Source organism: Balaenoptera physalus, assembly GCF_965194825.1.
Source record: "Balaenoptera physalus genome assembly, chromosome: 8".
Lineage (NCBI taxonomy): Eukaryota > Metazoa > Chordata > Mammalia > Artiodactyla > Balaenopteridae > Balaenoptera > Balaenoptera physalus.
The window spans coordinates 64,266,120-64,281,023 of NC_138887.1; the positions used below are offsets into that span (position 1 = coordinate 64,266,120).

The following is a 14,904-nucleotide window of genomic DNA, read 5'->3' on the forward strand; positions in this document are numbered from 1 at the left end:
GCAGCTAAATTTCCTTCAGTACCTACCATCTTAGGTGCTTTCCGTGTATTATCTGTTACTGTTTTAATCTCAAGCAAGGTGTGACCCACAGTTTACAAGTCAGGAAAGTGAGGCCCACGGGGATTAAGTATTTACCTGTGTTTGCACAGGTCATTAGTAGGAAGACTAGAATTCAAAACCAGATTTTTCTGACTCCAAAGCATATTGTTCAAGTACACATGCTATTTACAGAATTCATGTTCGGGGTGTATTCTGTACACATTTGCCAAAGTGACATGTTGAGGGGTCTGAGTTCTAGTTTAAGTTGATCCTCCATCAGATTGGTTCTCCAGTGCCTGACTCCTGTCTGACAGGTGGTAAGTATTCAGTATGTATTTGTGCAATGGATAGATAATTGCATTTTCATCACCAAGGTCATAAAGCCCCAGAAAGTTAAACTTCACTTTTGGATTGGACTGTGTAGCATTGGTGCTGAAATTCTTCTTTTACCGTCTTATTTTGTGAACTTGGGACAGCTAATCTTCTGACTGATCCTTAAAATTGCTTGTCGTACATACCATTTTGAGAATGTTATACTTAATTAATTAATGCTCTTGATGTTCTCTGAGAATCCTTGAGAAATTTTTTAAATACTGAATTTCTACTAAGCTAAAAGATCTGCTCAGCCAAATTTGTCTCGATGATGCTGTTTTAGATTAAATCTTGTTGGAAGACTTGAAAGTGATTTTTTAATCAAATCCTATAAAACAGTTTTTAAGTTATAAAATGTATGTTTTAATTTTGTCTCTATTGTTAATATGTCTCTCTTTTTATGCTATTGTAATTGCAGGACATATTTGAATTAAGCTTGTAAGCCACCTCTCTTAATTGTTTTCTCCGTGAAACATCAGGAATACGTATTTATATATTTTACCTTTCAAAAACTATGTATATGCTATTAAGAGCAAACTCTTAAGATACTTCATTTATTCAGTTTATGATTACTCCAGTACAGTGACAGAGAAAAATAACATTTATTTACAGTTGTATATTTATATGTGTTTAATGGCTTTCTCTATATTTTTCATCATCTTCTATAAATATTTTTTTTCAAGGTGAATGATTTTGTGAGGGATAAATTTACACGCAGAGATGGCTTAGTCCCACTCGCAGCAGAAATTCTTGCTGGAGGCTGTGTAAGTACCTTTTGCGGATCTCTACATTGAAAAGACTTGTTTCACGTACATACCACGACCGTGCTACACAAGTGTGGACTAAGGCTTCTGTTCACCACAGGTCCCGTTCAAGGGCAGAGTCTACTAGGGGACCTCGGCTTTTCCTAGACAGGCGGACCACTCCTGAGGTGGAAGGGTAAACGTCTCTGGTCTTACTGCCTGTTAAGTCATGCCTGTTAAATTCGCCATTGCTTGCAGTTGGTTCTGCAGGAGAAGTCATTTGTGGCAGAAGTGTTTGGCCTTTGAACAGATCTTTGCTAACCTTTTCTAGAGTTTATTTTTCGTACATTCTTTCCTCATGGCACCCTCTGCTGGGTCAGGCACTGAAATTTGTAGTTTGAAGTCAGCAGCCATAGCTCTCTGCTTTGCTTTACTTCACAAATGCCAGCAAATCTTCAAGTTTCCCAGTGCTTCCAGGGGAAGGATGTGGGAGGTGACTGGCTCAGTGCGCTCTGCATTGTCAAAAATGCTTGGAACGAGTATTTCTTTATATGCATGAACAACCTGCATCTTGTTCTTGAGCTCAGCAAAACATCATGTCTTGTTTTATTTCATGTACAGGTTTGTTCATGTGAATGTAAATACCTTAAGTAAGTAAAACTCTTATACAAAGACTGGTGCTATTTAAAGATAAGGTTGGTTAAATAAACGGTCTTTGATCACTAGGGCAATAAATATTGGTATATTTTCCATCTACACCTGTGTTTCTTGTACAAAAGATAAGGTCACTTTTTTTTTTTTTTTTTTTAATTCGCTTGTTCTGTGCAGGAAATGGTGTTCATAAAATGATCTTTTCTTGAAAAGTCATTGAGTTTAGAAGTTGGGAAAACACCCGAGAATATTAAACCTTTGTCTGGAGAGGGCTTATTGTCCTAACAGTGAATGGGGTTCCCTGAATGTAGCAGGAGCTACAGAGTCCTAGCTCCTGGTAATTCTTAGGAGATGGATGGAATTTGGCTACAGCCTGACTCTTTCTGTTTGATCACTGACCTGTCAGAGACGGCCAGGTAAGATCCTCTTGTCCTGTAACTTTAGGAGCATTCAGGATGGAAAAAGGGAGCCTTTAATGTCCTAAATAAAAAGGGCACACAATAATAATCAAAAAGAATATTAGGAGTTGCAGAAATGGCTCTTGCCGGTAAGTACTCGTCCTTTAAAACAACTGTAGTTTCCATTTGAATAACTAGATTTTCTAATTTTCAATAGGCGTAACCATGGGCTATACCTAGTCCATCCTTGAGGCTATTACAAGGGTCCCGAGAGAGCAGGGCATTTCAGTAGGTCAGGTGGGTTTGTTTGTTTTTTTTAGAAGTCAGGTTTTAAACTTGCTGAAAAGACATGATTACATATCTCTGTAAGAATTTAAAATGGAAAACTGTGTGATACTACTCAAGATTTTGGCAATAATCTTGAGGCTTATTTTCTTTCTAATGAAGGCATTTTGCCCGCACACAGGCCTGGGTGCCAAGGAGATTGGTCGTGGCACGTATCGTCTGCTGTAGGTGGTCTTGTTTTCTCGTACGTGGTCGCCCATTTCAAACACAAAGCACCGATTGGCATCAGACGCGGTGCCTAGTTCTTGCAAAGTGGTGCAGCCCTTTTCAAACCTGATCTAAACACAGGCTTAAAACTGGAGCCACTGGGGCTTTACAGCTACTTAAAATATCTGTGACATGAGGTTTGCCATCCTTCATCTCAAAGGTGGGGAGACAGTGGTCCTCAGTGTTTCAAGTCTTCTGTTTTGACTCCCCCCTCCTCCTCCCTCCCCCCGAGTCATTGCTTTGAGAAGTAAGAGTTTATTTTTCAGGTAAGCAATCCTGTTGGTGGCAAACAACCCAGGTCCTTTAGATCTCTGAGTAGTGGGATGGCTGGTTCCATTTCGGCACGTGTTTTTAAAGCAGTAGCAGCATCTTTCTCTGCAGGCTCTGGCGGAGTTGTCCCTGCCGTTCAGAGCCAGTCACACACCTCCTTAGAGAGCCCTTGTGAGTGCCTCTGCCTCATTGCCCAGTTAGGACTACAGAGGGGTTAAAAGGTAGTGTTGCATGGGCAGTTCCCCTTAATTCACCCAAGCATTGCCAGGCATTACCTTTTAAGTCCCCGGGGAGCTCACCTTACTTTATTATCACCGAGGATTAGGAATATGGCTGGCTTTTGCACTTATAACCTCAACTGCTGATTTCTTTGAAGATGGCTTTTTTGTTTATTTTATAATCTGTTTTCTACAAAAACAGGGAAAAGATGCAAGGAGGTCCTAGCTAAATCGTCTCCTAGCTAAACTAAGGCCTGTTTTATTATATATATATATATATATATTTTTTTTTTTAGAAAAACAACAAGAATGATAGTAAATTTGAAGGAAAATGTTGGAGGAAAAAGAATAAAATTGATCTCATTCATTAATTTTTGATATAATGAAATCTGTGACTGAAGAGATTAAAAAATACTCTTCTGTTTCATTGGTATATGTAAAAGGATGAATCTAGCATTAAACTCACTTTTTGCACTAGTTTAGAGCACTATTAAAAATTTGACCAGATTTCTGAGCATTTTTGTAGATTGACACTTAACGGTAGTGATATATTCAGCACAGCCCAAGGCTACACTAGGTGCCAAGACTGGGGTTTATAAACTCTAATTCTGAAAGGTGTCTTGTGGTTTGTGTTTTCTGCATAAGTTGGTTTTCTACTTTCTGAATTAGACCAGGAGTTGTAGGAGTTTCGGCAACTTGTTTGACAACAGTTTTGACAAGTTGTAGGAGTTTAGGTCTTTGACAAAGATCTGGAGCCTCAGGTGTCCCTGCACAAGATACATATATACCTTCTGTTTTTTCCATCCTTTCTTTCCTTTCCTGGGTCAGGAGCTCAGCCCTGGAGGGAGATGTGACTTAGGGTGGTCACTGTCAGCAACGGTGGAGGCTCCCAGTAAATGGGGCAGAGGACAGAGGGCCTGTCATCACTACCCATCTCCAGTTAGGTTCCCAGTGACTTTAAACCTGACATGTTACCTCTGAGTATGTTGTTGTGATTGCAGTGTTGCTGCTACTTTAAGAAAAAATAACATATGTAATACCATGTGGTCTGTAGGTTGCAGTCCTTAAATTCTACAAAGTAAGTCTTCTTTGCCTCTAGTGGAATAGAGGGTTGAACTCCTGGGGGCACTGGGATCTTTAGTTTTTGATCCTTTGATCTTAAGGTTGTCAGATAAGGAAATACAAATGGTGCCATGACTGGTTTCAGGGAAGATATAAATATGATTAATTTATTTGGCATGAAAATCTACATTGAAATGAAAAGAAAAGAAATGATATTTACTGGGTGGAAAAATAGGTCAGAAAGGGATAAACCTCTGTCTTATAAAGCTTGTATTTAGTAAAAGTTATTTGTGTACCAATAAAAATTAATAGTATTCTGTAATAATTTTTGGAAACACAAGTGAACATGCTTCCTGAACAATAGTCCTTTGATAATGGATCCACTGTATTTTTCTTTCTTTTTTATGTTTATTTTATGTTGGAGTATAGTTGATCAACAATGTTGTGTTAGTTTCGGGTATACAGCAAAGTGATTCAGTTATACATATACATGTATCTATTCTTTTTCAGATTCTTTTCCCCTTTAGGTTATTATAGAGTATCAAGCACAGTTTCCTGTGCTATACAGTAGGTCCTTGTTGGTTACCTATTTTAAATATAGTAGTGTGTACATGTCAATCCCCAATTCCCAATCTGTTCCTCCCCCCCCTGGTAAACATAAGTTCCTTCTCTAAGTCTGTGAGTCTGTTTCTGTTTTGTGAATAAGTTCGTTTGTATCTTTTTTTTTTTTTTTAGATTCCACACATAAGTGATATCCTATGATATTTATCTTTCTCTGTCTGACTTACTTCACTTAGTGTGATTATCTCTAGGTCCATCCATGTTGCTGCAAATGGTATTATTTCATTCTTTTTAATGACTGAGTAATATTCCATTGTATATATGTAGCACATCTTCTTTAGCCATTTGTCTGTTGATGGACATTTAGGTTGCTTCCATGTCTTGGCTATTGTAAACAGCGCTGCAGTGAACATTGTGGTACATGTATCCTTTCGAACCATGTTTTTCTCCGGATATATGCCCAGGAGTGGGATTGCTAGATCATATGGTAGCTCTATTATTAGTTTTTTAAGGAACCTCCATACTGTTCTCCATAGTGGCTGTACCAATTTACACTCCAACCAACAGTGTAGGAAGGTTCCCTCTTCTCCACACTCTCTCTGGCATTTATTGTCTGTAGGTTTTGTGATGATGGCCATTCTGACTAGTGTGAGGTGATATTTCATTGTAGTTTTGATTTGCATTTCTCTACTAATTAGCAGTGTTGAACATCTTTTTATGTGCCTCTTGGCCATCTGTATGTCTTCTCTGGAGAAATGTCTATTTAGATCTTCTGCCCATTTTTTGATTGAGTTGTTTGTTTTTTTGATATTGAGCCTCATGAGCTGTTTGTAAATTTTGGAGATTAATCCCTAGTCAGTTGCATTGTTTGCAGATATTTTCACCCATTCTGTGGATTGTCTTTTCGTTTTGTTTATGGTTTCCTTTGCTGTGCAAAAGCTTTTGAGTTTAATTAGGTCCCATTTGTTTATTTTTGTTTTTATTTCCATTACTCTAGGAGGCGTATCGTAAAAGATACTGCTGTAATTTATGTCAGTGTTCTGCCTGTGTTTTCTTCTAAGAGTTTTATAGTATCTGGTCTTAAATTTAGGTCTTTAATCCATATTGAGTTTATTTTTTGTGTATGGTGTTAAAGAATGTTCTAATTTCATGTTTTTACATGTAGCTGTCCAGTTTTCCCAGCACCATTTATTGAAGAGACTGTCTTTTCTCCATTGTACAGTCTTGCCGCCTTTGTCATAGATTAATTGATCATAGGTGTGTGAGTTTATTTCTGAGTTTTCTCTCCTGTTCCATTGGTCTATATTTCTGTTTTTGTGCCAGTACCATACTGTTTTGATGACTGTAGCTTTGTAGTTTAATCTGAAGCCTGGTAGCCTGATTCCTCCAGCTCTGTTTTTCTTTCTCAAGATTAATGTGGCTATTCGGGGTCCTTTGTGTCACCATACAAATTTTAAGATTTTTTGTTCTAGTTCTGTGAAAAATGCCATTGGTAGTTTTTCCATCGAGATACATACATGTGCATTTGGGTGTGGGTATATGTGTAAATATATCTAATGCTTATGGGAGCTTATATTCATTTTAAGTGGGAAAAATAATTGACATGCTCACATCACTGGTTCTGAAAGGGATTGGTGAGAATATCACCATGGAAAAACATGGCATGAAGAGCAATCTTAATTGCTCTCCCCTGCAAGTAAGTGTGACCCTAATATTGTGGCCTATGTTCCCATTATTGTGGTGATTCTCATATACATGGTATTTTTTGCTTGTTTGTACAGCCATGTATCAGATACCATTTTTAAGGAACGTTTTTATAACTCATCTTTTTTTTTTGCATTACGTTCAATTGCAGTTAATTTTTATGATTTTTGAAAAAGAAAAAGACACAGACACCCATGTGCCTGCCACTTAGCTTAAGATGTCAAACTTGACAAATGCAGCCAGAGGCCCTCTTGTATTTACCTGTCCCAATAGATTTTTCCTCCCTCATCTCCCAAGAGATAAAACTATCCTGAAATTGGTGTTTTTCATTCCCATGCCTGTTTTTTATACTTTTTGTGACATCTGAGTGTATCCCTAAGCAAGATGAATGTTTGCTTTTGGATGCTTCATTCTGACCCAGTGCTACAGGAACATAGACCCAATGATTCCCATACTGATGCCTTTGCATTTTTTTCTTACCAGTGCCTTGCTTGGAAGAAAAGGATAGTAAATGGGAATATTATTTTCAAATGCTGTAATGTGGCTGGCATACAGTGAGTATGTCTTATAGATGTGTGGATTTATACGATTTTATATAAATATAGTTGGAATGGAATATTTATTTAACCAAGTTTTATGTAACTTGGAGTTTCTTCGCTAAAGTCATTTCTTCAATCCTACCATTTAAACTCATGACGAGTACTGAGTAAATTTAAAATTGTGACCCTCCCCACTGCCAATACACATGCTCCCTACCTGCCTTACTGTCCCCACTCCTCCTCTTCTTCCTAATGGGAATGATTTCAGTGTTTCTCTATCACTGAGGAGGAGAGGTGTTCTAGTTATCTATTGTTGTATAACAAGTCATCGTACAACTTAGTGGCTTCAAACAGCAATTTATTATTATCTCTCCTGGTTCTGTGGGCTGACTGGGTTCACCTGGGCAGTTCTCCTTTGTGATCTCCATGTGGTGATAGGCAGACAGCAGCTGGGGCTGGAATCATCTGAAGGCTCCACTGGAATAGATGTCCAGGATGGCTCACACTTGGGCTGGCAGTGATGCTCACTGTTGCCTGGGAGCAGCTGGGGCTGTGGTCCAGAGCACCTACTACGTTCCTCTATTATGTACCTTGAACTTTTCAAACCTCGGCAACTTGATTCTAAGAGAAAGCTTCCCAAAAGCAGGCATTCTAAGAGTCCTGGGCAGAAACTGCAAAACTTCTTATGACCTAGCTTTCAATAGCACTTCTTCTGCATTCTACTGGTCAGACAAGCCACTTAGCCCAGCCCGGATTCAAGAGGAGAGAAATTAGACTCTACTTCTCAATGAGAAGAGTAGCCAAGAATCTTTAAACTACCCCTGGAGGGTTCAGTAAGCAGTGTTGTAGGATGGGAACATCCTCGTTGCCCTCCACTTTATGAAGATTTCATAGTTAATCACATGTCTTCTCCAAGGACCTGTTGCTGATTCTAGAACCCATTCCTGTCCCACATTGCTCTTGGTTGAAGGGAGCAGAAACTCACTAAAAAAAAGCAATAACTAAATGAAAGTCTTCCTGAAGGGTGTACATGAAATGAAATCGAAGGCGCTTGAGAATTGAGGCAGCTCTGTGCACTGGCAACTTTCTCTGTTTTCTCTGGGCCGCCTTGGTCTCTCTCACAGGGACTTTGCATCTCTCTGCATATTTTTTTAAGACTTTACTTTTTTAAGAGCAGGTTTAGATTCACAATTTTGAGAGAAAGATACAGAGATTTCCCGTATACTCCCTGCCCACCCCCCACATGCATAGACTCCCCATTACCAGCATCCCCACCAGAGTGGTACATTTGTTACAGTTGATGAATCTACATTGGCACGTTAGTCATTCAAAGTCCATAGTTTACCTTAGGGTCCATTCATGGTGTCATGCATTCTACAGGCTTGGACAAATGTATGACATATATCCATCATGATAATATCATGCAGAGTTTTCTCACTGCCCTGAAAATCCTCTGTGCTCTGCCTCCCTGCCCCACCCCTAGCAACCGTTGATCTTTGTACTGTCTTCATAGTTTTACTTTTTACAGAATGTCTTATGGTTGGAACCATACAGTTCTGTAGTCCTTCCAGATTGACTCCTTTCACTTAGTAATGTTCATTTAATGTTCCTCCATGTCTTTTCATGGCTTCATAGCTCATTTCTTTTCAGCACTCAGTAATATTCCTTTGAGCATACCACAGTTTATTTATTTGTTCACCTACTGAAGGACATCTTGGTTTCTTCCAAGTTTTGGCACTTGTAAATAAAACTGCCGTAAACATCCTTGTGCCAGGTTTTTGTTGAAAACGTAAGTTTTCAACTCCTTTGGGTAAATACCAAGGAGTGCAATTGTTGGATCTTACAGTAAGAGTATGTTTAGTTTTATAAGAAACCTCCAAGCTGTCTTCCGAAGTGGCTGTACCATTTTGCATCCCTACCAGCAAGGAACGAGAGTTCTGTTGCCCCACATCCTTGCCAGCATTTGGTGTCGTCAGTGTTCTGTGCATCTTTTTACTTCGCTGATCCATCTCTTCTCGTCCTCATGGTGTTCACTTCCTCAAGAATTCCTGTCATGTTTTCGCTGGCCAACTGGGCTCTCACCCTACAGTATGATCTTCAGCTTCTTTTCATCCTCAGCCCTAGCTAATTGCTCAATTTTGTTTTGTTTTTCATTTAATTTTTGAGAGGAAATTTGATTGGCAATCCTCATCTTTGTGTGCCTGGTTGTAGAGCCGTAGTCATGACCCACCCAGATTTTAATAACTTTGCTTAACAAATCCATTTGTTTCAACTATTTGTAAATGTGTTCAAACCCTTCTTGTACCATTTTGGTTTTAGCTTGAATTCTGTAAGTATCCTGTGAATAGTAGTTTAGGTACTTTTGTTATAAAATGTACCCAAAGCCTTATTCCTAATGTCTGAGCTTGAAATCACTTGAGATTTCAAACCCAGTCATATCAAACCAGGAAGAAAATTTCCTCCTGTAATGAACACATATGCTCTGGCAGTCAGAGCTGGTGAGTCAGAGTGCCTCAAGTGGATTTAAGTCGTACTTTTGTGATCTTTCTCTTCCCAGGGTTTTCTGTGGAGATGTGGCCTCATGGTGTAGTTTTCTTAGGGCAGAATTTTAATTTCTCTGTGCAAGTCTCTGTGCACATATCCTACTTAATAAATATAGAATGATATGAGGCTCAGTCATTAAGTTGAATTTCTGTGAGGTTGCTGCTGTGTAACATGTCAAGTAGCCATGATTTATTGTGTGTTATAATGATGCTATGGAAATAAGGTTATTATTTTTTTAATGTTTAACATTATTATAATTTATTTGTAGTTTAGTGAAAATCTAATGGTTAGTTACATTGTTTTCAAATTTTGTTATTATTATTTGGAGTATCTCTGGGAGATTTTTTTGCATATCCCCCAAAATGTAAGACCATATTGTAAGGTTTTTTTTCCCCCCCAATGGTAATTTATAGTTTAGTAGATGACTTCTAACAAGATTCTAGTGAATTAAATTATCCTTGTTTCATAAGCTTTACATTATTTAAAATACTTTTCATTCATTTCTGTATTTTTACAAATGAAAATAGTACCAAACATACATATTTTATTTTATTTATTTATTTAATATTTATTTATTTATTTGGTTGCACTGGGTCTTAGCTGTGGCTCGTGGGCTCCTAAGTTGTGGCTCACTGGCTCCTTAGTTATGGCTCACCGGCTCCTTAGTTGTGGCACATGAGTTCCTTAGTTGCGGTTCGTGGGCTTCTTAGTTGCGGCTTGCCGGCTCCTTAGTTGCGGCATGCAAACTCTTCGTTGCAGCATGCATGTGGGATCTAGTTCCCTGGCCAGGGATCAAACCCGGGTCCCCTGCATTGGGAGCGTGGAGTCTTAACCACTGCGCCATCAGGGAAGTCCCCAAATGTACGTATTTTAGTCAAGATCATATCATAAACATTTTCTGTCTTTCAACATATGTTATAATGGTGATTATTAAGAAAAAAAAATAACCATATTAAAGCTAAGGTAGAAAACAAAGCAAAAGAAACTGCCCATAATTCTTCAATTCTCATAGCATAAGTTTTCTTAATCTGTACTTAACGCTTTATCCCTGACTTCCAGCTCTACTGACTGCAAGGCTTAGAGACCATATCAGGTATTATGTATGACCTGTTGTCTTTGTCAAATGTGGTCCTGCTTTGCCACTTGAGCTTTTCTTTTATAACTGTGCTGACAGCTAATTGTATCCTGGGGACCTTGGGTAAATGTTGACAGAACTGAGACATCTATAAATGTGCAGGACAGGACCCCTGTCTCACTGTTATGCTCTGTATCTAGCCTTGTGCCTGACACACGGGAGAGGCTTAAAAATAGTTGCGGAATGAATAAATGCTTGACTAGAAGGTGTTGGTGATGAGGGCAGTAAACATAGGGTAGTCATTTGATACACTCTGTTGCTGTTACCTTCATTACAGATGGGCAATGAAGACACAGTGCCTCCAGGGATTGGAGCAGGGCACAGGAATTGATGGACCTTAGGGAATAGCTGTAACATGCCTACATATGTACATACCCAGGATGTTTCGCAAGTAATGTTTTCATTGGTCACTCAGGAAAGGAGCCAAAAAGCTTCTATTTATTTTATTTGGCTTCATTTCTAAGAATGGTAAATAAACTAACACACAAATATATGCAGAACCTTAAGAACAGGATGAAGATAAACAACTTGGGGCACTTGGTATAACTTACTCATTATTGCTTATGTTCTTAGTAGAAAAGATTTTATCGAATGGTTAACATGTGAAATTATGTTAGAATCATACAAAAGAGTGGCTTTAAAAAAAAGACTAACAACAGTGAGATACCACTATACACGTTTTAGAATGGGTGAGATCCAGAGCACTGACGGTATCAAAGGCTGGTGAGGATGTGGAGCAACAGGAACTCTCATTTGTTGCTGGTAGGAATGCAAAATGCTGCAGCCACTTTGGAAGGCAGTTTGGAAGTTTCTTACAAAACTAAACATACTCTCATAGTAAGATCCAATCATTGCATTCCTTGGTATTTACCCAAAGGAGTTGAAAACTTATGTTTTCAGCAAAAACCTTTACAGCTGCTACAAACTGTATGGTTCGAACTATAGGACATTCTGGAAAAGGCAAAACTATGGAGACAGCAGAAGGATCAGTGGTTGCCAGGAGTTGGGGGGGAGGGAGGGATGAATAGGCAGAGCACAGAGGATTTTTAGGGCAGTGAAAATACTCTGTATGATATTATAATGATGGTAATATGTTGTTAAACATTTTTCTAAACCCATAGAAGATGCAGCTCCGAGAGTGAACCTTAATTAAACTCTGGATGTTGGAGGATTATGAAAATAATTTTGCTCCATCACAATTTGCCCAGTAAGTCTTCTGGGGGATAGGACTAAGGCACTGGGCTGTGATAGGAATTCTATGGCCTGCCTGCTTCTATGAAAAGTTCTTTCTCCATACTTTTACTTGAACTTGGAGCAAAAATAAAAGGTATCTGATGGCAGTAAGGGTTCATAGCACTGGCCTACCTGGCTAACGGCTGCCTTTGGTGGCTCAGAAATGTCATCTTACTAGAAGCAATTCCATCTCGTGATAGACACTGAGCCAGCCAGATGTCTCTCTTCTGTTTTCCTCCCTTCCCCTTCTTTGTGAAGGTCTCAGAGCTATTTGGCTCAACACAGTTCAAACGCTGAACCATCCTTCTGGTTTTCTAATAAATAGGGGAGGGATTTGTTATGATATGAAGATATGAACAAAGATTGGGTCACAGCTTTCATACAGTTAAGATACTTTAGACACTGAAGGTCTGTAAATCATTAAGACATTCTGGTAGTAGTAGTCAAAATAGACATGTATAACAAGCAGAGCCCAAATGTGAACGTATTTGACAGCTCTGTAACTTAACTACTTTTTAATGTCAGCCGAACAGATTCCACTTTGGTTTCTTGGCCAGGCTTCTATAGGCCTGTTAAAACCCTGTGAAGTTGAAAATTTGAAACTTAGTATTCGTACAACACGTAAACAGAGTACCCTTTTTTTCTGTCTTACCATGTAGTTAAGAAATTAAGAATAGGAAATTTCAATTTGGTATCTGTCTCAAAAACAGTTAAGTGGTGAGAATCTATTTTCAAAGTTCTTAACAGTCAAATCACAGATTTTTTTTACTTAAGAGCTTACTTTACACATCAAATCAAAGGAGAAAATCCCATACTGCTTTGTGTTTGGAGGCGTGCATTTAGTCAGTTTAACTAGGTGTATTAGTTTTCTAGGGCTGCCATAGCAAAATGCCCCGGGCTGCATGGCTTAAACAACAGAAATTTTTTTTTCTCACACTTACAGAAGCAGGAAGTCCAAGGTCAAGGTGTCTGCAGGTTTGATTTTCTTCTGAAGCCTCCCTCCTTTGCTTGCAGCTGGCCATCTTCTCACTGTGTCCTCACATGGTCACCCCTCAATCTGTGTGTTATCTTTATCCTGATCTCTTCTTCTTCTAAGGACTCCAGTCGTGTTGAATTAGGGCACACCCATATGACCTCATTTTACCTTCATTACGTCTTTAAAGGCCCTGTCTCCGAATATAGTCACATCAGAAGTACAGGGTTAGGTCTTCAGCATATCAGTTTTGGCGGGACACCATTCAGCCCATAACACTAGGGGTTAAGATAAAGGTTCTTTTCTCAACTGCAATAAGGACTCAAGTTCTTGACTGAAGCAGGGTGATGACCCCTCGTGAGGGCACTGGGTCTGACACTTTCCCTTCAGAGCTTGATAGAGTGAGTGGCGTCTTGGCCTCATGCCCCTCACATTTGCCGGCTTCTCTGTGAGGTTGCTGAGCGCCTTCCTGTCTTCAGTATTTGTGCACAGCAGCTGAGTGCTATTGGGCGCTGTGTTCTAATTTAATTCACCCACTGTTATTTGCGGAATATCTGTTTTGTACATGTGATCTTTATATACCGTGATAATACCCGCACTGCGTACAAATTATTTTCATGTCTCCATTTAACACTGGAGTAGAGAGTAAATGGAAAATATGTTGAAGCTTAGATTTCTTAAGAAATCTTTGTTTTCCAATTTATTCAAATATCACATTCCATTATCACTTGAGTATTCATTTTATATGTAATGTAAGTCATTAGACATTTACTAGTGTAGACTTTTTTGTAGTTACAATTTTATTTGTATCAAAATAATCAAAATAATGTACTTGGGTTTTAGTTTAAAAAAACTTAAATTCCATATCTTCATATTAATCTATTTTTGACACATTTAAGCACACATTTTAGAATGTCACTGTGCAATTAGATATTCTTAGCACATGTCACTTGTGAAAAGCACTTTAAATCTAAGTACATTCAATTGAGCATAATTAGAATATCAAGATACATATTCTTCGTATACATTTTGCCACTTAATTTTTTAAGTAGCTATAAGTATCTACCATGTGAATTCAAATTAAAGGGAGGTGATTAAATTACAGTTATAGTTAATGCTTTTAGCTTAAAATATAGCAGGAATAACACTATTTTTTTAAAAAATACACTGCTACGTTTTCTGTGGACAGCAGATTGATGACAGAATCGATTTTTTGTTGCTGGTGTTACATGCAAGACTGTTAATATTCCCTGCATATTCTCAAGACTGTTGCCTAGAATGGTGAGGGCAGGAGCAGGAGTCATAAGGGCTTTTTCATCGTGTGAGTTCTTTTGACTCGACCCCCCCCACCCAGTCCCGAGAAAGAATGTTCGAGGATAGTATCTTGGTTAGTAAAGAAGCATTAGAGAAAGGCTTGTTTAGTTCATAACAGGTGAGAAAAAATGGATTATAGGGAAATATGAACTGGGGCTCCTGAACTGATCTTTTAGATAATGTATTTAGGCTGCTGATATGTCCTGTGATTGTAATAGTGAGCAGACGGCCTTGGCAAGTCATTTTTAATTTCCATGTAACTTTTCTTTTTTTTTGGTGGGGGGCCATGCCACGTGGCTTGTGGATCTTAGTTCCCCAGCCAGGGATTGAACCTGGCCCCAGCAGTGAAAGCACAGACTCCTAACCACTGGACTGCCAGGGAATTCCCTAATCCCATGTAACTTTAAAACTTACTTGTTCACAGTCATTGGGCCTAAAGTATGTTAAGATCATTTTTGGGAAGATCACTGTTCTTGGAATACTTAGAGAAATTGGGCAGTACATTAAGATTCTGGGGCTTCCCTGGTGGCGCAGTGGTTGAGAATCTGTCTGCCAATGCAGGGGACACAGGTTCGAGCCCTGGTCTGGGAAGATCC

General features: G+C 38.8%; 1 protein-coding gene across 1 annotated transcript in view; it reads left to right on the forward strand.

The window, feature by feature from the left end:
- The window catches only part of SLC25A13 (solute carrier family 25 member 13), a 205,006-nt gene that overhangs the window by 150,173 nt on the left and 39,929 nt on the right, over window positions 1-14,904 (forward strand). Inside the window, 1 exon segment of the mRNA XM_082471842.1 lies at window positions 1,095-1,175. Coding sequence (XP_082327968.1) covers window positions 1,095-1,175 — 81 coding nt within the window.